Source organism: Paramisgurnus dabryanus, chromosome 13 (genome assembly GCF_030506205.2).
Source record: "Paramisgurnus dabryanus chromosome 13, PD_genome_1.1, whole genome shotgun sequence".
In the NCBI taxonomy this organism is placed as follows: Eukaryota; Metazoa; Chordata; class Actinopteri; order Cypriniformes; family Cobitidae; genus Paramisgurnus; species Paramisgurnus dabryanus.
Window position 1 is genome coordinate 16,236,695 of NC_133349.1, and position 24,122 is coordinate 16,260,816.

Here is a 24,122-nt window from a genome sequence, read left to right on the forward strand (position 1 = left end):
TATATTCTCAAATTGTTATTACATACAGGTACACATGCTAACATATAGTAATACATTATATATTAATCTTCATCTATTGAGCTATAGAAGCAAAATCTGATCTTCTTTCTGATACGTATGCAACCCAATTCCTCAATTTTTCCAGAAAAACATCGGAAAGGCGGCTTTAAAGTTCTGCATAATTAAGGGCGTGTCCACTTGAGTGATGGTTAAACAGCCACTGCTGTCACTAAAGTCGAGCAACCAGCCACTTCAGCTTCACCCACGTCCCACCTCTTTACCCATTTTCGTTTATCCGCGAGTGATGCGCGATGACGCGCGGCCCAGATGGCTTTAAGCTTCAAAAATTTTCTTCACAAACCAATGGGTGACGTCATGGACACTACATCCATATATTTTTTACAGTCTATGGTGTAGAAGCAAAAGAGGCAAATTGAAGGCTCAGACTTCATAGACACATTATGATACTGGTTTTGACGAGACATGGTGATGTGTAAAAACAAACATAACACATAATCTTCATCTTTACGCTTGTGAAAGGAATCCTTTGAATGCCTCAAGTTGTCTCTCAATCTGTCAGGGGTTAAGGTGATTTAAGAATGCAGCTGGTTGGAAATCACTTAGACCTCAGTGGGAGTAAAGCCGTTTATGAGGTGAAGGTGTCAAAAGGATGCTGGTGAGCACTGGATTTGGCTTTAAACTGGGTTTAGATGAAGTAGAAGGATTCTTTATCTATTTTCTCAGCTTAGTATAAGACAGGGGACTGACCCAATGACAACAGGTTAATTAAAATTAAGTTGTGTGGCTTAGATAAAGTTTGAAACACATAAGTTCTTTATGATCTCCTGACAAACATTAACAGGCAAATGTCATATCTTTAAATCTAGCAATCACTTTTATTTTGTATGCAATTAATCACCATTAATCTTTGCCCAGCACTAATAAAAAATAACTTAACATTAAGTACACAATTTTTAATCAAAACAAAACAGTAATTTATTAAGCACATGCATTAGAGGTGAAATGCACAACATGATGTTAAAGTACCTTTCACCTCCAGAGTGCAAACACTTTTGCACACTTTAAGTGCTATCCTTCTGCTATAAGATAACAGGTTAAAACACAGCATTTTAATCCCATGTGGGTTTTTTTGCAGGAATGGCTGGAATGCTGTACTGACCAACAGGCATCTAAGCACAGGAAATAAATGACTTATAATTAAAAACATCAAATACAAACCAACTTACTAGTCTGGATCTGAGACGAGATCCAAAGCTTTCATAACATCTTCAAGCAGTGTGTCTGGAATGAACCCATTATCTGAAGATGAGGAAAAAGAGGCAGATGGTTATTAGTGCTTCTGGAAGTCTGGGTCTCCTTGTATTTTATGCCCACTATAGAAACAAGTTTTATCTTTTTAATTGAACCCATGCTGCATACCACGCGCACATATGCACAGACTACAGCTGAAAACATGACAGATTCATAATGTTAGTTGTTCTTCCTGTTCTGTCGTCCAAGATGTTTGCAAAGCAGCTGGTCTTTTCCCCTTATAAAATGAACTCTTGCCTCCATCTTTCCTGCAGTGACTAGATTTATAACAATAAATATCTGTACCACCACATGATATTGGATACGGCCAGCCACTTAATGCACTGTAAAGCAGGATGTGATTTTAACCATCAAGATCTGATCACGTATCACAATTGTCAGTCTAATATATTTATATAATAATTTTTCCCCACAACTGCATATTCGTTTTACACAATACATTTATGACTATTAGATAGCAGATTTTGTCTGCCATTACCTATTATTTTATGATAATGCTGCTACACTTTATTAACAACAGTGTGCTTGTATTAACTTTTTTTGCATAGCTGATTTTTTTTTATAAAATAAATATAGGGACACAATGCAGAACCCCCAACCTCATCCACAATTAAGTGGTAATATCTGCAGGTTATTTACTAAAAAGGTGCAAATTAAATAACACAGGTGCTACTAAGAGCAGCGCAAATTAGTTAAGGGTCGCAAATATATAAGCAAAGATGCTCTTCATGTGCTTGAGTTCAGCGCCACATTCAGAAATCCCAGTTAACAAAGCCATAGTACACTAAAAAGAACCAGAGGACAAAAAATTAAGCTATACAAGATGTTTTGAAACACTTGGTATTTTGTGACTTCTCATTGTGACTCCTCTTTAAATTCCTCCAGCAAATAACAAAAACAACCTGGCTTGGCACTCAATATTTTTGAATAATATCTGGCATTCCAAATAAACTGTTACGTACCACATCAGCAACAATTGCTGCCATTTCAAGTGCAAATGGTTTGTGCTTTCTTTGCTTTCTTTGAGTTACTGGCACAAATACCAGTAATATCACACGCGCAAACATTAGTAAATCGGGTTGCGTGAATCATTTAAATAATCTCCTCCACAAATTTTGCGTCTGAAAGGAAAACTCCTAGAAATGCAAATGCAGTAAGGTCGGTCGCAAAAAAATAACTAGACCACACCTTTTCAGCTCTAATAATTCACGCATCTTTACTAAATCCTGAGAATCGTTATTTAACGCTAGTCCTTATAACGCCAAAATTAAATTAAATCAAGTTTGATGAGGTTTGCGCTGGGGCAAACGGTTAGAGATTTTACTTTATTAATTTCCAGTTAGTCCACATATTTAAAAATGTATAACCCTGTACACACACGTATAGGCACAACATTTTGAAGCCCTTAAGTTTAAAGCAACACTATGTAGTTGTCATGTAAAAATGACTTACAGCTCCCCCATGTGGTTGAAAAGCGCAACAGTGCCTGGTATCAGACACTCTTCTGCAGGCAGGGGGAGGGGCGGGGCTGTGTTTCCTACCCTCCACCGCCACTTTCAGAGTGTGCTTGTAGCAGCTAGGAGGCTGATCAGGTTGCAGCAACAGTACAATTTGTCTAGTTAAAAGTTGTTCTATCACAGAAATAATTTTAGAGACATTATTTAAAAGGTAAAAAAACTACATAGTGTTGCTTTAAGTACAACTCACAGACCTCCCTACGCACCTTTACAGAAACCTCTTAACATTAGATTTGAAGAAAAATATTATAAGGTAAAATTATCCGCTTTTTCACATATCCACACCTCACTATATATTCGCTATCATAAGGACATTTTCAAAACAATTGAACCTGTTTTATTTCCTAATCATATATTTAAATATCTTCATTTGGAGTTAAAGAGAAACTATTTTTTTCCTTTCACATCCAAAGTAGTGGGTAACTGGGATTTTGGCAATGAGCTAGCTACAAAAAACACAAAAACATACGCATGCACGCACACACAGTATTGTTATTAGCACAAGAATGTTGTTTATGGCATTAAAATAAAAAGATGGCACACAAGAGGGTACAGAGAGCTGTAATAAACTACAGACTTTATATAACACACACATTCTGGTTTCCATGTTTTGTGGGGACATTCTGTAGATGTAATGCATTTAATACTGTATATTATATTCTATTCCCCTAACCCAAACCTAACCATCACAGAAAACTTTAGATTTTCAAGAAACATCATTCTGTTTGATTTATAAGCTTGTTTCCTCATGGGGACCTCAAAATTTTCCCAACAAGGTCAACATTTTACTGGTGTTCCTATCTTTGTGTGGACATTTGATCATAATACCATGATAATAAAACGATAATTACCAGGTAAACACACGGACACACACTTATAGATCTAAAGAGATCGAAGACGGTGAAATACTATCCATACTATACTTGTTCTTTCACTTCTATATAAGTGTCTTTGGTTTAATACAAAAGAAGTCTTAAAAAGCAAGCAAGCAAGCAAGCAAGCATGCAATAAATATTAACAGAAAAAGTAGGTCAAAAATAATTTAACTTCAGGACCTCTGGAGAAAACACACAAACAGGACATACAGACATGATAAACTGCACTATATATGACTAACCGAGCATCAGGGGGTTGTTCATAAAGCTTTTCATCTGAGCACAATGAATATCCTAAACAATAAATCACCGTATGAGCCTTTCCTACTCACAAATTCGCGGAAAAAAAAAACCTGCTTGCATGGAAAACTTGTATCACTACTGTAAGATTCAGTCTTTTGTATTACATTATATGGTAATCCAATTTAAAGGCTACATCTCAGTACATATCAGAGTACTTGTACCATTTTCTACGTTCTACAAATTCACTTTGTGAAATGCTGTTGAAATATCACTGGTCAAAGTATCTGGTTTTGTTTGCACTTCTTTTGTTAAGGGAAAACTGATTTACTGAAGCATGCTCAGAAAGTGGCTATACTACAGCACCAATAACATCAAAATATAGTGCTCCTAATGTTGCTGGATGTCAGAGGGAGTATGTAGGCTGGTCTTTACGACTAATATCTGGCTTTGTGTAAGTAGATACTGTGGGAAAGTCACCAAAATGAAAGTTGGGCTTAACCTCGAATCTTAAAATGTAGCCACCAAGCTTTATATCTAATCCACACAACACTCTTAAACCCAGAGTATAGTCTGTTTTTTTATGTGTGCACGAACGTATGTGCACAGTCGAACGCACAGCCTTGCAAAGTATAGTTTAATTGACTGGTAAGTGTACACAGACATTCAGCGTATTATGACAAAATCTTCTGGGCTACATACTACATTCCCCTGTACACGCTTATGATGACGAAAATTGTGTCGCACGTAAAAAGTGGACCATACTTTGGTCTTTAGCCCCCTTGCATTTATGTACACACACACAGAAAGACAGCCTAAATAATTCCATGCTGGACACAAATACTGAGCTTTCGCTATTCTGAAATACAGACACAGCATCAGCTAGATCAAACTTTGTCTTTTCTTTTTCATTTCCTAGCCTCTCCTCCGTTATAGTCAAATAAACATTGTAAGCCATAGAGCACTGCACTAATATGCCGCAGAGATAACAAACTTGTGAATTGTGGAGCTCATCTTCCTTTCAGTGTAAGAAAAAGTTGACTCAGCTGCTGATGTTGAGATGACATTGAGTTTCTCTCTTATTTTCTCTCTCTGTCACACACACACACACACAAAGATTGTTTCTTTATTTAAAGAGTTTACCTTCTGGGTCAAAGCTCTGAAAGACTCTCCTAGCTTGCTCTGATGAAGACTCTGGGGCCACCAAAGCCATCTCCTAAAGAGAGAGAGAGCGAGAGAGAGAGAAAGACATCAGAGGACAGAACATTAACACTTAATCATCTTTAATATCAACACTTTAATATCAAAATAGTTTTTGTTTGATGTGTTGTTCAATAGCTGATCCAATGCTGTTTTGCTGAACGATGGAAGGTGAAATGGAAGAATTATCTAAGAAAAAAAAAATCACTGTTTTCGTTTTTCCTGTTAATGATCGTGGCAATAAACAGTTCACTTTAATGTCACTGTCACAATTTCACCCATAACTCTATAGTTTGTTACCCTCCAAAACAAAGAAACCCTGTTAACCTCTTTTAAAAAGATTGCACCACACACACTATTATGCATTGTTTATTTTTTATCCACACAAAACACATTCCCTGTATGTCCCCTGCTAGCTGAAACTGAGAAGCTGGGGGAGCAGCTCCCATTAAAGTGCTAAAACGGACCACATTCACAATCCCTATGAGGCTAGAGCTAATCACGCTATGTGTTAGGCCCATCATTGAAATATATGGCAGTATTGAAAAAACATGAAAATATTTATTTAAGCAGCACTTTGTTAATTTGTTTGTATGTGATAACTGGAAAAGAAATGCAGTGTGTGTAATTGTAAGGTTCACGCATGTTTTACTGATGGGAGTTACTGATGGGAATCACTGATCTGGGGATGAACTCATCAACACATAATTGCTGTTCCACCAAACACAGATCTAATAAAAACAATCTTCCTTTCTATCTCCTCATGTGAACAAACTCACAAACAGACTGCAAACTTATGGCAGCAAACACGTGTGTAAAAATGAGTCAAGCTGGAAAATGTGTCAACTCAGCATGCAGTTAAATGAAATACAGCTATACAAAGTTCACAGTGTTTTTATTTCATATCAATAATGTGCAATGTGTCATATCAAGTTAATTGCTTGATAATGCACAAAGCTTTTCCAACTTTCCAGCAGCAATAGAGAATACACATTTCCCAGGCAAGCACATAACCTGCAGAGATCAATTAAAGATGATTTTCTCATATTTAGGCTGCAGTTCTGAATGTTATAAGCACTTCACAGTTTTTTTTTTTTTGGAAATCAAAGGTGCACTGTCTGGGACATTCAAATCAAACATTTACAATTGCTATATGCGATAAGTAACACGGTACGAGAGGTTGTACGGTTTCACAGAGATCAAAGTAAGATAGACAAGTGTACAAGGTTTACTTTTGGCAAATTTTGCATACCAGGTGATACAATGTGAAAAATAAATACGTATTGAACGAGGGTCCTGGGGGCGTATTACAGGAAGAGCATATCTTTAAGATCTTTTCTTTTCTGTTTGGTAACATGGTTTTTCAGTTCCTTTGCAGAATAACATTTCTTAAGGCATTATCTTATCTTAACTACAGATAAGGGTATTACAGGGGTATTTCAGAAGCATCCTAACTTGACAAACATCCTAAAACGGTCTTAACTGTAGGGTAACCCCACAGGTGTCCTAACTGAAAACTTAAATGAAAGCCAGCTGTAAAAATTACATTATGATAGCCCTGCGGGAGAATGACATTGCTGTTTTTATTCTGAACATTGTTAAAATGTAAAGTAAATTTTTTTACCTTCACAAATGGCCACTAAATCACTCCCATTTAATGTTTCTCACTATTGGAACAATCTTCCAATCTCGGTCATCCCTCATTAAAGAAACTGTTATCTTATCTGTGAACACTTGATAAAAACAGTACACACTTGACTCTGCTTTCTTCTCATGTCTCCATCAAAAGCTGAAATGTAGTATTCTAGCACTTATAGCCACCTTAGGAAGAATAGTTTTCTCATTTTTGTAAGGCACATTTGCTAAATGTTTAAATCGAATGGTAACTCAGAGATGATGTGTGGCCCATTAATGGGGGGGGCTTTGGGGGGGTGCAAAAACACAGACAATAATTACAATTAATTTAATAAATGTATTTAATTTAATAAATGATTTTAATAAATTAATTTAATAACATTTCTTTTTCTGCCTAATTGAATTAAAAAGGACAATTATTTTGTTTAAGGTACAGCAGCAGCTCAGTTGCACATGATTGCATGATTAAGCAATTTAAGATTTCGTAACTAGAGATGAGAAGATTTGGTGAGATAAGATGAAAATCCTAAATAGAATTTAAGATTTGCTTTCTGTAATACGCCCCCTGAGCCATATCTAGGAACCATAATATGATAAATACTTAGTAAGTAACCACATAGCAACCACTTACAACACCTTAGTCGAGGGTTTCTCAAACTTTTTCTGCCATTTCCTACTTTGGAGGTAGGGAACGGTTCCGAGCCCCACTTGTCCCCAATCGCCCCAACAAAATGGTAATCAACTAGGCTTTAATTTTAACTGTTGAAATGTATTTAATCACATCTTATTTTAAAACATAGCAGCATTAAACACTTTCAACAGAGAAAAAAAATGTGCAAATGAGTTATCACTTTGCATGAAATAAGACATTGTTCAAAAGTAAATAACAATAAAGCAACCATGTTTACATTTTGTCTCTGACAAAAGTCATCATACTTTCTTTTCGGTTGGCTTTTTGGTTGATTAGGTCCATTGTTTGTCTTGGTTTTCTCTGCACTTGGCAAATCACCAGTTTTCTTCTCATTCTGTGTTTCATTGTTAACCCTTATACACGATACCACCTATAACGCCTCTCCACATTAAAGATTTTGTTCCGCTTCAATTAACATTCCGACGTTAATTCATTCTTGTAAGCTATGGTTACACGTGCCATTTTCTTCACAATCTGATGTTATTTTAAGTTAGGCTTAAATTTAAATGTGTCGTTTTGAGTGTTTTGGAATTAATAGAGATGGGCACAAAAATGACAAAATTTCCCCCCGTTTATCATGCCCTACTTGAAATGTTCCTATTCCCTACCAGTGGGGCTCGCCCCACACCTTGAGAAACGATGCCTTAGAATCAAGGAGGAGAGATTTGCATGGGAAGGCACAAGATACATTTTCTTTAGGAAACTTACACATTTTGATAAACTATATGGTATGCATGCATGCACACGGTTTTACTGCGGTCGATGCGAACATACATTAGCATCGGACATACACATAAACATGGTCATGGAAGAGAGAATATAAGCACAGACTGTGTACTTAAACAGCATGGTTTCAGTGCAACCCACACAAAAATCTCCTTTTCTTTCTCAGAGTAAATATACAGCTCACAGTCACACAGGGACAAGGCAACACATGAGAGGAGAACAGGAGAGAGAAAAACGGAGGATGAAGAAAATCGATGACAAGGAGAACTTGCAGCTGGACATCAATAACAGAATATCAGCTAATACTCTTTCAGCACACACATAAACATTTCTCACAACACCTTGCTGCAGTCATATGGCCGGTAGTTAAAATGAAACTTTTAGATCACTTGCATGAGATGGATTTTTGAATAAACCCTCATTCCTCAAGTAATGAAAAAGATTTTTTAGTTTTAAATTCCAGTGGGCCACAGCTTAACGGTGCCAACAGACATAGTGCAGTGATAATTATCCAAGCTCACCTTTTATCTTAAACGGTGCTTGGCATAAAAAAAAAAAAAGAACAGTTGTTGCCTAATGGTTAGACAGTTGGGCTTGTAACCTAAAGATCACTGATTCAAGGAAGAGACTGAGAGGTGCTCTCTGTAAATGGATGCCAACTGCTCCGGGTGTGTCTATGTTCACGGCTTACAACACTTGTTTACTAGTACCCACTGCTAGGGATGTCAGATTTTGAGTATGGATCACAAATGTAAAACACAAAGACACTGTCAACACATGTTTGAATATCCACATGTGTAAATGAGATTTGAGGGATACAGCAGAGGGTAACAATTTTGGTCAACAACAATGTAAATTTTGGTCTTTTGAAACTTAAAAGGAGGCCTTAGTCACTATGCTTTTGTTATATAAACAAATTCAACATTTCTTGCTTTGTGTTACATGGAATTAAAGTCATATGGGTTTTGAACAATAAATGATGAGGTTTTAATTTCGATATTTTGACAGATTATGCACTGTCAAATGAAGATGTATAGGGTTGTCATTGTGGTTCGCTTAAGTCAGTGGTTCTCAAACTGGGGGCAGTGGCCCCAGTTTTATGACATATTATAAAATACATTAATTTATCATAATTATTAATTTTGTGTACCAACAGAAATAAGTTGTATAATTAAATGTTTTGTTTAATTAAAACTGTAAGTTTTAGAATATTTTATGTGTCATACATTTTCTTCAGAGGGGCCGAGAAGGAATGCACTGTACATACAGTAGGGGGTGGGGGGTGCACATGCTGAAAAAGTTGGAGAACCACTGCACCACTAATGCTTATGAAGCACTTCTTGCTGGCAACATGTAAAACTTTTATACTCTATCACACACCACACTTACAAACAATTGGGTGAGTTAAGTATCTGTGATTACACGTGTTTGTGCACATAAACGCATCACCTTTCTAGCACACAAACACACTGTGGCTCCATTCTAATAGCATATGAGTTCATGTCTCATTATAAAGTCTGACCCCCGGTAACAAAAACATCATGCCGTTCGGCTGATGTTTACACTGTGGCTGCATAACAACACAACCAGGCCTGTAATCAGTCCTGTTGAGTCAGCGTTTCGTAGTTGTACTCACACACGTGCTCTAATAGAGGGGAATTACAGAGCAGTGTGTCTGGTAAAGACTTCACCCGTAGACGGGATGGTTCTTCTTGCTGAGGGATCCAACCCAGACGAACACACAAATCCATGGTTAAACATAGAGACAGTCCGGATGCACTGATCCTGGACAGATTTGTGTTTCAGGGACACAAGAAAAAAGAAACTTCACTTATTGCCTAAAAAATAAAAATACTGTAAAAAGTGGACTGCTAATATGAGGTCAACCTAGGGTGGGCGATATGGGAAAAAAATTATATAGGGATTGTTTTGGGGGGGTCACGATTTCACAATTTGATCACGGTTCTTTTTCATGTTGGTTTTAAAAGACTATTTTGCCATTACTGAGCCTTAATACAGCCATACTGTTTTCTTGTTGTTTCTTCTAAACTTTGTTTGCAATGGTGGATCCGCTACTCTTCTTCATTTATTAATTTTTTTTTAATGTACTGTAAATGTCGCAAATCAGTGCGGCCCTTGTGCGGGATTGTTTTGCATACGCGTGTTGAACGCGGCCCTTCGCGTGTAGCAGCAGGGAGTATACTTGGAAAGCTCTGCGGACACATGCGAGCTGGATGCGGAATAAAGTATATCTGGCCTCAGTTTGTCGCGTACTTGCACTTGTTGCGTACTTGATGTAGGCACAATACATTTGAACCGTCCACGATCATATATCGTCATATCGCACACCCCTAGGACAACCGGGACTAAACTAATACATACAGTAATAAACAAGATCACATTCCAGTAGGGTTGCCAACCGTTCGGTATATAATACGGAATCATCACGTATTTGACACATTAAATTCTTGTTCCATATTGAACTGATACAGAACGCACTTTGTTCCGTATTTTTGAATATTTTATATATTTTCACCATCACAAACTGAAATACATATGATGCAGGTTTTTTTTACCTGACGGGAGGGGTTCTGGTGGACCAATCACAACGCTTGCGGTCCGCGTAGATCTGACACGTTGTTAAAATTTTTGCAAGGTGCGCGTCAGGCTACACAGAGCTAGCTACGGTGTACAACCTACGCACGACTATAAATCGGGCTAAACGTCTCCAGAGGCTCATATGGTATGTAATTATGTGGATTTTTAAAACTCAAATATAGTTGATAAGACAGTGATTACATTAAAAGAGATAGTACAGGTTTAGCCTAACATTCCACATATATCTCCCCATTGTTCCCCCTCTGTTCCTGTCTCCCGCTCCCTCCCGTCTCATAATGTGTCAATCATTTCTGATGGGTTTCTTAATAAATAATTATGGATTTAGATAGCTCAAGGTTTAAAAAGGGGTGGGGTCTTTGAAGAGGGTTCAAACGTATTATAAACTTAACAAATCCATGGTTCATTGTTGGCAAAATGATCATAATAGCCTTTAGCTATATTTCACATCTATGTGGTTCATTCTTGTATACTGATTAGGCCTACTTTTGCTCTTCTATAAATATTTAGGCCTAAGTTGTATGAAATATATTTATCTAAATGTATCAATTAGTTTCCACTATTTTCACTATCTTCATTTCAGAGGTTATTTTTTTTCAAAATTCTCTTTCGTGGGTCATGTCACTGGACCCAGGTAACACCCCCCCCCAATAAGGGGCCAATGGGCTTACTGTTCCTTATTTTCATTTTAGAAAGTTGGCAACCCTACATTCCAGTGATATACATTTAAGCCAAGTGCCTTAAGCATTTATGTATAATATTCCTGACTATGCTTCACCTTCCGAGATAATGTGATTTAATATCAGCATGTTTATCAACAAGCTCAGTGAGCATCATTTTTCAACATTTCTGTATGGCAGCATCACATTAATAATCCAAAGTCTGGCTTTTATTATTTTCTTCCTGAAGTCTGTGAAACGCGTACACAAAATATATATAAATCACAGAATGCAGGAACAAAGGACATAAGCCATTAATGGAGATCTGAGGGGCAGCTCTCATTAAAGCTAATATATGACTGATGACTAAACTTCAAAAAATATCCGTGAGACACATTTTTCTTAAAAACAAACATCTTTTGGTGTTTTTGGGGCACAGTTTTTTTTTGCACATGTGAAGGACAAGCAGCAGACAGGAGTTAACAGCATGAAAAAACTAGGAAAAAAAAGTCTGTTAAAGTAATCAATTTAAGTATTAATTCCATCCAAGAGGAAAGTCACATGCCAATGAAAAGAGAAATTTCGATTAAGAGCGGTAAAAATGTCAAAAACATTGTGTGTTTGACATTGTACACACAAACGCCAATGCAGCCCTGCACCACCATCACTGTCAACAAAATCAACCCTGCTTTGTAACACAACCCAAATGTCATTGATGTGTTTTGCAACTTCCAACCTAATCCTGATCAACCTTGGAGAAAAGATCTCTGAGAATGACTGGGTCAGGTGTAAAGGTTCATGAATTTTACGGTAACAACCCACCCATGGAGGTCCTATGTATTCTGATTCAGAACAAACAGCACAGTGTTTTAGTAACATCAAAGCAATGGCAACAATTACACCTGTTATATTAGCCACATTAGCATTCAGTGCTACTTGGCCCCTGTGACTCAGGTAGATCCGTTCTTCTCAAGTGCTCTACTACAGAGAAATGTCACCAGCATCAAAGAGCATCCGTTTAGACACCCGATACGTCAGAGCTGGCTGGGTCACCGACCAGACACACTGTGTATTCGTAACTGTATCATAGTCATTCTTCCCTCCTTTGCTTCTCTGGCGTCCCTCTTAATGTCAGGGTCTGTCCAATTCTGCATTTAACACTATCTCCCCATCTCCTTGTTGTATTCTTTGTATCCACGTCTTTTGTTGGTGAAGTATTCCCCATACAGACATCGGCGTTATTGAGAGACCACTGAAGAGGCCATTGTTGTGGGTTAAGAGGAGATGTGAGGCCCTGCATGTATTACGAGCCCCTTGGGTACAAACTACTGTGTGTCCATGTTTGTATGCTATACTGTCATGTACAGCCTTAATAGAGATGAAATTCAAGGAGCCAAGCTTCAGGATCAATGATGGCACATGTATGATTGTGCGTCGGATACCCACGTAAAGTGTGGAGATAGCATATGTGTGTGCGCATGTTTGGCACTACAAAGCCATAGTGTGCAACAGATCAGATCACAGTGAAGGAAATGATTAATGATATGTCAAACAGCACAATGCCTGATGGAGACGACCATCTGATGAGACTGGAAACACACAAAGTGTCTCATGAAAGTGAAATGTATTAAGTAACACTATATTCTTCCCTTCCTATTCGGTTCGTTAGGGTGTATTTCACAGTAACATCTTTTCAAGGACGACATTTAAGAAAGCGATGATTGAGGTGTTTTAGCATGACAGAAATTAGATCCAGGGTTGTTTCAGCTCTGGTTTTCAAGAACATGGCGGTACTACGTGATGGTACAAAGAAAGCTACAAAGTAGCAGAGCAGGGCTGTACAGAAGCAAGACCCTCCACAACGAGGTTAGCCCCAGAGAGACTCACAAAAGTAAGGCGAATGTTTGTGTTTGGGCACGAAGTCTGTAAATTAGCAAGGGGAGGACAGAACCCTGGGGCGTACCAGACGACTTTACCATCGGTTTGTGCCGTTGCTACTTATTTTTCCTCACAAACTCATACAAATAATACGCACATGAACTTACTCCCCACCAAGACGTACAGCACCATCATTACAAAGTCTATAGCAGTAGGGGGCCCAAACTGGAAAGTAGACAAAAACGGTTTTGTCTGCTTAGGGCTGATTGCACTAGTTTGTGGGTATTTGAAGAGATCAGGCCTCTGAAGAGTGGATAGGAAGGAGAGAAGGACCAAGGGATCAGTTAAAAGATGAGGATGTTAACCTCATCAGAATCGAGACGAGACAAGGTCTGCGGATGAGTGGAACACAAAAGTGAAGGAGAAGGTCTGCATCCCATGCCTGGACAATGACAAAGAGCCTCCAGAGAGAGACAGAGCAGGATGGAGAAGTAAAGAAGGGGAAGAAAGAAAAGGAAGGAAGGAAGGAAATAGGGGATGTGAAGCTCATCATATCGAATCAAAGAGGAGAGCAGACTTCAAGAAAGGAAGATAAAAGCATCAGAGAAAAACAGAGGAGACATGAAATGAACAGCAAGTGTGATCCCAACACAAGGCCAGGATAGGCCATTAGTCCTGCAACTTTGTACCAGCACATGCCACACCATCAATAGTACATCCATTAATCACCGTTGGGAGTGTGAGCAGGAGAAGCATCAGATTTGGTATAAACAGGGGGACTCTGGTTCAGTAATCACAGATCACATTTCACTGCATTACACGAGGTTATAGTTACCACTGGGTCGCGTTAAAAGCTGCTATTCCATTACTCACTTTCCTTAGGGTGTGTGTGGCTGTCCGATTGTCCGTCCACTGGGAATGTAGATCATTCCTTTAGTGTCCAGTGCTCTGTGTCTGTGTGTGTCCGAGGCCCTCTCAGGACCTCTGTGAAAGGTCACTTTGTGTGGTGTCTGCTGCTTTGTGTCCATGCAAATCAGATAAGAATGGAACGCAAATCTTATTAGAAGCTAAAAGCAGAGACACAGAGACAAACAAAGGCGGCAACATGAGCATGTGTCCGTTGGGAGATGGGCCAGCCATTAGACACCAAACTCACCCCCCCCCCCCCCAAAAAAAAAATATCAAGAACTGCCCCAATGATCAGCAAAACCAGGCCCAGCACATCAGCACAACTACCATAGCTCTGATGATCCATTAAATAATCTAGCAGGCTCATCTGTGACCAAGCACCACCGTGCGCCAAGCTCAATTAGTCGTAAGGCTTTAGTGTGCATCCTGTTAACAGCTGCCTTTGAGGTGTCGTCTGAGAGCTCTTCTCTTCTTTTGGAGGGCCTGGCAGAGTGGCTGACCCTACCGGCGACTCCAGCGGGAAAACTAAACCAGATGGATACACAGCCAGAGCTCCAGGGGAAAAGAGATCGGCTTTCCTAACGGAAATCGTGGCATTACTCACCTGAGGCTATGCTCTTGCTAACCGGTCCCAGAGAGAAGGTGAAGAAAAAAAGTGTGTGCTTTCTTTCTAAAAGCCTAAGGGTTAAATTCATTGCGTATGTGTGCAAAAGCCGTTTGTTTAAGAGAACACAGAGGAACAAGCCCTTAAATCACCATGATCTACTAAAGCTCATGGGAATGTAGAAGCTCACTGAAGAAGCAAGCAGGAGAAATCTATGGTAGTTTAAATCGAGAAGAGCATCGTCATCTTAAAGCTCTCTGCAGAGCTGCTTATTATCATTTTAACAAAGCCCTGCAGAACAAGCTACAATAAGAGCAATATTTGACCAGTGTTAGGGAAGCTAGCTTAAAAAAATAAGCTAAAGAGCATCACTGAATCAGAATATTACTGGGTACACACAACACACAAAATGCAGCAAGAGAATTCTGTGAACATTGAGGGAAGGTCCGAAAATAATCCAATACTTTTTAAACCAGTTTGCTTGAATAAAAAAAATGCAGACAGGATATTCAGATTGCACTTGTGTTCCCATTCAAACTAGGGATCGACCGATATGGATTTTTTTTAGTAATGATGCCGATACCGATTTTTGTTTCATCAGACTAATGCGATGACCGATACAGGCTGCCGATTATTTTTTAAGCCGATATTTGGAGTGGATACTGCTTTTGCTCACTCAATTTACATCATAAAAATGACACGATGATGCCAAATGTTAACTCTGTAAATAATGCCGGAAAAAAAATCGGCGAACACAGCAGCCACGTATCGGCCGATGCACATAAAATGTGCAAAAATTGGACAGGTCTATCACTAATTCAAACCCCTGTGGCAGTAACCATGTACTACTCAACCACAACAAAACACCACCAACTAAAAAAATACTATAATAAATGGACAAAAATCATGGTTAAATTTGGTCTTAAAAACTTTAGAAGTGGCCAAGAACTCTGGAGAAGCAGAAGCAAAGTATGGGGAAACTATTAAGGTGTAATGACTCAGTCAGGAAGATAAGATAGTACTGGACAAGCATAAATTTTACGTTCAGAGGTTGTGTTTAGAAAATAGAGACTACTATTACACAGTAGAAATGTCCTACACACAGGAAAAAAAATGGAGGGTGGTTCATGGGGAAATTTAGACTTACAAAGCTATAAGAAAAATCCTGAAGCTTCTACTCCTGCAATTTTAATCAGGCTGAGAGACATCAATACTAAAAGACTCGAGTCAAGAGACACATCTGACAGTGTAGGTCCATTTCCATTATTCTTTAAGTGTAAATCAACTGTAACATTAGTTTAGAGATGACTATTAAATGTATGTAATGTTTTAATAATTAAAGAGATAGTTTAGCAAGAAATGAAGATTATCCCATGATTTACTCAATGGTAAGCCATCTGAGATGTATATGACTATCGTCTTTCAGACGAACACAATCGGAGTTATATTAGAAAATGTCTTTGCTCTTTTAAGCTTTGTAAAGGTAGTAAATTGTGCTATGGCTTTTAAAGCCCAAAAGCACATCCATTCATCACAGAAGTTATCCACATGGCTCCAGTGGGTTAATAAAGGCCTTCTAAAGGGGAATCGATGTGATTTTGTAATAAAAATATCCATACTATTATTTTTTGATAATAATGTAATAAAATCTTTAAAAATATATAAGATGCAGTTGTGAACTTACATTTAAGTTCCCAAGGATTTCTGAATTCAAAGAAGTTCCTATTTTAAATAATGGGTCTTCCCTTGTCATTGTCAATGAAATTATATAATAATATGAAGTTATAATAATATTTGCACTATCATCCTTGTAGAAACTGTGGCAACGCAAGTGTAATGCGTGTAATACGAGTGAAATGCGTAAGTGGTGGTGATATAGAATCTAGCACACAGCTGATTATCTACAATGACTTAACATAATGTAATCAAATATGTAGGAAATAAAAAAAAGTGTATTCATAACATCATCTGTGATTCCATACGTAACTGGATAGTGAAGGCTTCGCCTCTGTGTTTTGAAAATGGAACGTCTAGTATTTTAGTAGACAGCTTTGCATGCATGGGACGGCATTTGAAATTAAACCCTATTTTATGTGTTTTTAACTAAAAAAAAAATACTTTTTGTAAGTGTTTGATGTTCATTTATCTTTGAGATTTAGAAGAGTTTCTGTTTCATCTTAGAGTTTTGTGGTTACAATCATTCAGAAGAGTGCTGCTTGTGTATAGACTGTAGGTGACACGATGAAAATCATGATGTGTTAATTCACTCAATGAGCAAGAACTGTGCTAATGCCAGTACTGAGACCAGTGTCTTCTTACTTGCTCATCATAATGTGTTATATAATAATTAATATATGAAAAGAAAAGAGAACATTTTATTTCATTAAATTAGTACGTTCCATTAAAAAAGTAAGACTTTAAATGTAGTAAGTACTAAAACTAGTATGTATAATATTGTTACCAAAACATACAAAACACAAGTAAATATCACATATTTTTTACAGTGTCATTTTTCTTAATTTAAAAAAAAATTAGTTAAGTACATTTACTTAATTTCCATGTGTAAAACATATCTGAAAAATATGCTTGCAAAAACCTGGAAAATTAAGTAGGGATGGGCCAATAAATCCATATTATAAGTGTGTGTTGGCATTTATTGTCCCATCCCTAAAATTAAAGGTTAAACAAATTTAAGGGATAGTTCGGCCAAAAATGATATAAAACCCATGATTTACTCACCCCCAAGCTGCAAATGACCATCGTTTTTCATACAAACACATTTTCGGATATTTTAGAAAATGTTTTAGATCTTTCAGTTGATAGAATGTAATGTTACGGGGTCCACGACCTTTAAATCCAAAAAAAGGGCGTTCATCCTTCACAAAATAAATCCAAACGGCTCCAGGATGATAAACAAAGGTCTTCTGAGGGTAATCCGTGTGGTGTTTAGGGGTGGGCGGTATGAGCAAAATTCATATCAAGGTATTTTTCACTCTTCAGCCGGTATAACGGTATTACGGTATGTTGCCATATGAGATAAAACTTGGAGTCACACTGTAGTAAACCTTAGTTAAATTACGGACAAAATTTGTATTTTTCACCTTAAGTTACTAATAAGTGAGGGATTGGACATAGACATGATTTTTTTTCTTTTCCCATTTTTTCCTTAAAAAGCGCAATTGTGTGGATGGGTGGACTCTTATGCATATTGTCACTAATATGGGAAGTATGAAAATATGGAAATTAGTATGGTCATTTGCTTGTAGGCTATTACAATGTTTTACGCTACATCCAACAACTTTAAAGCTGTGTGCTGTGTATATCTGGTGTCTGTTTGATTTATAAATATACAAAGAACAAGATTTTCTTTTTGTTGTTAATATGAACATCTGATGGGAGATGCCATCTCACTTTAAATTATTATTAATCCCTGAACGCATTAATGAATGCAGTTTATTAATACAAGCTAGTTATATTAATAAATGTATTTATTGCATTTAATTGCATTTAATTTAATTAACCAGCAGATTCACATTGCCAAAAACACTCCACTCATACTTTATTATGCGTAAATATGCACTATGTATTGTTTAATAGCCTCTCTAATTAATAAACCTGCATTAAGAAAACGAAATTTACCATTAAAGGTTGTTTTTAATGTGTTTGGTACGTAGCTTACGTTATCCGCTAAAGCACTCTGAAAGCGCTATTCATTTAACCGTTACTCCTCAACCATTTGCGCTATCAAAAAAGGAATGGTTCCTAAAAGAAGATAAATCTGCACTTTTTGCCAAATTATGGTTTATTGCGGTAATTTCTTGCTTTCCGTCCTCCAATCGCTTACCTGGAGAGCGCCTGCAGGGCACAGTAGAGAGAGCAGATCTGAGTGAAAAGGGAGTACACCGTTAAACGACTTTGAAGCAGTGAGGTAAAAAAAGCCTCCTAAATGTATAACACTGTTGACGCGCTGTTGGTGCCTTGGGACTCGACAACCCGACTGTTTAAGTTGATTTTCAATAAAGCAGTGTTGATTTTGTCAGCTTCTGGGTCCTGTTATGTTTCAGAACCTGGAAATGCTATAGGTAAGCCACGAGCTTGTTTCTCGCCAAACTCGCTGTATTCAGATCACAACACCTGAAATATAGTCTTTGGCAGGATTTGCGTGCACTATTATGTGCATCCTCTTAAAAAAATGATGATTAAAAATGGATTGAAGTGCGATCGGAGCCTTTCGTTTTGTGTTTCTGTGGACAGTGCATCTCGGGAACGGAGGTATGACTTGACTTGGGTAAACTCCCGCGGGGTCTTAAAAAAATAACATTCATAAAGTTAAATTTAAGTCCTAGGATGAAGATCTGGGCGTTTTAAGGCCATAGATATAACTTTCTGAAGGTTAGTTTTTTGTAACACCCCGCGGGAACCCTGATAAGTGCAAAAATAGAATTTAAAATATGTAACGCCGGTATCAACGGTTTTGCAAAATCCATATCATGGCGTGACACAATACCGGTAATTACTATCATACCGGTTTATTGCCCACCCCTAGTGGTGTTGTTGTAGAAATATCCATATTTAAAACTTTATTAACGAAAATAAATACCTTCCGGTAGCGCCGCCATCTTAGACTCCTCTGTATTCAAGAGAGAGTATTAGCGTAGTGTACACACATTTCTTAGTGACGTATGACAAATTCGGAGGGCGGGGGCACAGAGCAGCAGCAGCAGAGTAGCCTCCATAGGCTGCGTAAGCTCTCATCCTGAATGCGGATGCGACTAAGATGGCGGCGCTACTGGAAGGTAGTTATTAATGTTAATAAAGCTTTAAATATTGATATTTCTACAACACCACCACGTGGATTACCCTCAGAAGACCTTTGTTTTTCATCCTGGTGAAGGATGGACGCACTTTTTTGGACTTGAAGGTCGTGGACCCCGTAACATTACATTTAATCAACTGAAAGATCTAAAACATTTTCTAAAATATCTGAAAATGTGTTTGTCTGAAAAACGATGGACATATACAACTCGGACAGCTTGGGGGTGATTAAATCATGGGTTTAATATCATTTTTGGCCGAACTATCACTTTAAGTTTTACGGTTTTGGAATCCATGCAGCCGATTTCTGCGTCTAGCATAGCATAGCTTAGCATAATTCATTGAATCCGTTTAGACCATTAGCGCTCAAAATTGACCAAAGAGTTTCGATATTTTTTACCATTTTAAACTTGACTCTTCTGTAGTTACATCGTGTACGGAGACCAACGTAAAATTAAAAGTTGTATTATTTGTATTAAGTGCAGTATATGAAAAAGTAGGAAATAAGTAATACTAAAGATAAGAGTATTTCTTTAATGTAAAAAAAAAAGGACACACATTATGGACAAAGGAGCCCACAGTGCACAAAATGCACAAACACCGGATGAGGATAATGCACTGACAGTAAACGACCTTAAGTGTAAGAGCATGATTAATGTTTGCTGTCAATCTCATTTTCCTCCAGGTGGAAACCTTTATGAGAAACAAGCACTTCCTCTTCTGAGTAAAGGGATAAAACACATGGGGACTTGCATACAAACAAAACTCTTGAGTACAGTGTGTTTTGAAAGTGAGTTACTGCCTCATTGTAATGGAGTAAGGTCACGAGAGGTCATGCATTTTGATTTTTTGGGGGTTTTGTTGGTTAACTGTAATACAGATGGCTTCAACAAAGATACCAATGTTCAATAAATAATTGCATTTCTTAATAATCCTGTTTTATGTATAACTTAAACCCATTGTTTTTCCACAGAATATATTTATTATCCAACTGAAGTCTTAAAGATTATTGTCATGATGGATGCTTCAACAAGTTAGAGACCAATTATAAAGCCAAGGAGGTCGAGGACATTATTTAAATAACTCTTTTTGCGTTTAGCTGAAAAAAGCTACATATAGCTGTAATGGCATGAAGGCTAGTAAATGATAAAATAACATTGCTTTTTTTTGAGGTAAACTACATTCGACTCCAAACAAAGTGGTGTGCGTCAACAACACACATGGCCCATCCAATCAGATTTTAGAACAAAAAGTTTGGCACATACAGATGCATCATAACCAGAGGGGTACTAGTTACACGAACCTACATTCCCATTCTGACTCACTGTAGATACACTCTCTGAGCATGTCTGTATGCCAAAGCTGACCGCATACTGCATGGGCCGAGGCCAGGACACACCACAGTAGATGCCTTATAAGTCTAAAAACCTCTTTCTGCATCTCATCATCCATCCTATTCTCCCCCTCTTTCTTCTTTTCTCCTTAGATCTCCATCTTAAGTACTAAATCTATTAGGAAGCACATTCTTGCGCTTTGAGCCTTCACTCAATAATAAAATGAGAATGCAAACTGCCAGACTGTTTCAGATAACAAAGAGCAGAAGATTGGGGAAAAGGAGTTATTGTCTTAACTCACCTTAGTGAAGAATACCGAAAGGTGAGTCTCACTGCCAAGAATCCAAATAGGGAACTTTGGAGACTTGAGACATGCGCCAACCTTAAAGTAAAAAGAGAGAGAGAGGGTTTTAAGGCCAATCCCCATACCGATGCCATGACAGTTTGGCAAGCCACATACCAGAACCATAACAAGCAGGTTGTTCATCTGCGATAAGAACACATAGGAACAGCCAACAATTGAAACACTTGTGTTTCATTGGACCATTGTTATTATTAAATTTTTTTTAAAATGCATAGATTGGTAATCAAATATAGTAAACAATGCAAGCAAAACGCTGATAACTCCTGAACGGCTGAAACCATGTTTATAAAAATTTAAATGATTTTGTTTTTTTATTACAACATATAAATGACAGACATGCATACTAAATCAGCTGCCAGAGTGCCACCAGGAGTGACAGAAACTGATGTACAGATCATGTATAAGTCAACCCTAACTGAGAAAAAAAACCTAATTTTACATGTTTAAATAACCTTAAATTTGGCTGGATCATCATGCATAATCTTCCTGACACACACAATGAACACATATACTTGTAGCTTATGAGCTGCATACATAAAACACACTGCCTAATACTATACCTCGAAATTAAAAATGAATGACATGAGGAGTCAGCAGTTTAACCAGTGAAATGCAAAACTGGACAATTTAGCAGCTCAATAAAGTATGAAGAGTTCAAAGTGTTGCTTCACTTGCTCAGCTCTAAGCTCCAACAGAGCATCCAAACATCCAAATCCCTCACATCACTCAACAGGTGAGAATAAGCAGCAGATCTGGCAACGAAGGCATTCCAAGGTGTGAGGATTAAGCAGATCACAAATTTTGTGAAGGGGGCTCAAATGGTTCTAAATATGAGGCGATAAATTCCGTCTCACTTCTATTCCAAACATAGCCCGCTGCACATATCCTGAACCTACGCCTAGCACTCTGCCATTCAAAATAAAGCAGATTCTTAATTACTCTCCCCAGGTTAAAACAATACAGCCATTCCTGCCCATGCTCATAAAACGTACAGGATGTGTGCGCGTGTGCCCTGTGTTGATGGCTGCATTCCCTGATGTTTTGCCTTTAGAGGGCTCAATATGTGTCAGAAGAGGTGTTAGGGAGCTCCAGGAAAAACCTGTCATCCATATAAGGACAGCATGAAATAAGAACTATGCGGTTTTCTCATGTAAACTGTACCTGTGCCAAATACAGCATAGTTTTAGTAGACGGATATTTGAAACCTAATTAAAATTGTTGACATTGTCACAGAAACCTAAAAAGCATTGGCAGTCGTTTACATGAAGCATTTCCAGAATATAGTTAGTGGGATGTCTGTTATTTCATAGAATATGAACTTTAAAATAATTATACCAAATATAAAGCTTAAAGGGATAGTTCACAGAAAAATAAAAATTTTGGCATCATCTTCTCACCATCAAGTTGTTTTAAATCTGTATACATTTCTGCTGAATAAAAATAAAGATATTTAGTAAAATGTTTGTAACAAAGCAGATCTGGGGCACCACTGACTTCCATAGTAGGATAGAAGAACACTGATAGACGTGAATGGTGCCTCAGATCTGTTATTAACATTTCTCAAAATATATTTCTTTGTGTTTAGCAGAACAAAGAAATGTATAGTCTGAATCAACTAAAGGGTGAGTGAATTTTTGGTGAACTATCCCTTTAATCCATCACACAATATCAGCTCAATATTATGAATCTCCACAATGATGCATGCCATTTAATAATGCTTGCTTTAAATACATGATGTTAAAAATATCTAGATTTGCATTACAGCTTGTAAACCATGACAACTCATGCAGAATATAAGTAAAGGTGTGACAAAAAAAGAACAAACGAGGGAATGAAGTAAAGACAGGGTGTAAGTTTGCGGTTTGCTACCAGCAATCTGGAATAGTCATGTTAAAGTCTATACCCACAGAACTTCCATTCTTCTGTGATTAACCTACATAAATGATGCATGTGAGAACAAAACCAGACACATAGTTCCTGGTCCTCACCATAAAATTTCTCAATAACCAGAACTGTGCAAAATATTTTGACAGAGTGATAAGTGTGACGCCAGTCTGTATAATGCAGTAAGTGTAGGTTATTTTGTTGCAATTACATCTCTCAATTTCCCTGTGACTTGTAGTGCTGGAAAACAGCAAAACCACAAACTGCGAGTCTTGGGCATCTGGAAAGTACATGTTAACGCCAGTCCCCTGATTTAAAAACACTAAAGATAAGAGTCTTAATGACATTTCTCATTAAACATGTGACTGGATGTTGTGGGCTGTCAAATGCGTATATGAAGCAGACATGCACCTTGCAATAGCGCAGTGACTCCATTAGTGTGAGAAAGCCAACAGAGGCCTGCTGATGGATGCCGTGAAGCACTAGGAGAAACAGAGAGAGAGAGACATAAAAATTTAATACATCTCAGCATACAACAAACCATCAAACACCACTCCTCCAAACCTAATGAACTTATTAACTCTTTAAGTCTCATTCTTTTAACACACTATTCTCTAGTCTCAAAAAATGACCAAAATGTAGATAATGCTGCCACCAGGTGGTCTAGTATGCAATAGCAGGGAAATTATGAAATTACAGTACATCTTGTCAAACTTTGCTTAAGATTAGGGATGCACCGGATTCGGCCGAATACTGGGTTTTTTGACGGGATTCGGGTTCGGCCGAATCTTAGATTTTTTTCCACCGAACCGAAACCTAGGCTTGCGCTATGCTGGTCGACGT

The 24,122-nt window shown here is 37.8% G+C and overlaps 1 protein-coding gene across 1 annotated transcript in view; it reads right to left on the reverse strand.

Moving 5' to 3' along the window:
- Positions 1-24,122, reverse strand: part of mindy3 (MINDY lysine 48 deubiquitinase 3) — a 40,573-nt gene that overhangs the window by 8,431 nt on the left and 8,020 nt on the right. Inside the window, exons 9-12 of the mRNA XM_065298130.2 lie at positions 23,691-23,761; positions 21,333-21,413; positions 5,108-5,180; positions 1,248-1,320 (exon numbers count right to left, since the gene is read on the reverse strand). Coding sequence (XP_065154202.1) covers positions 1,248-1,320; positions 5,108-5,180; positions 21,333-21,413; positions 23,691-23,761 — 298 coding nt within the window. The remainder of the gene's footprint in view (positions 1-1,247; positions 1,321-5,107; positions 5,181-21,332; positions 21,414-23,690; positions 23,762-24,122) is intronic.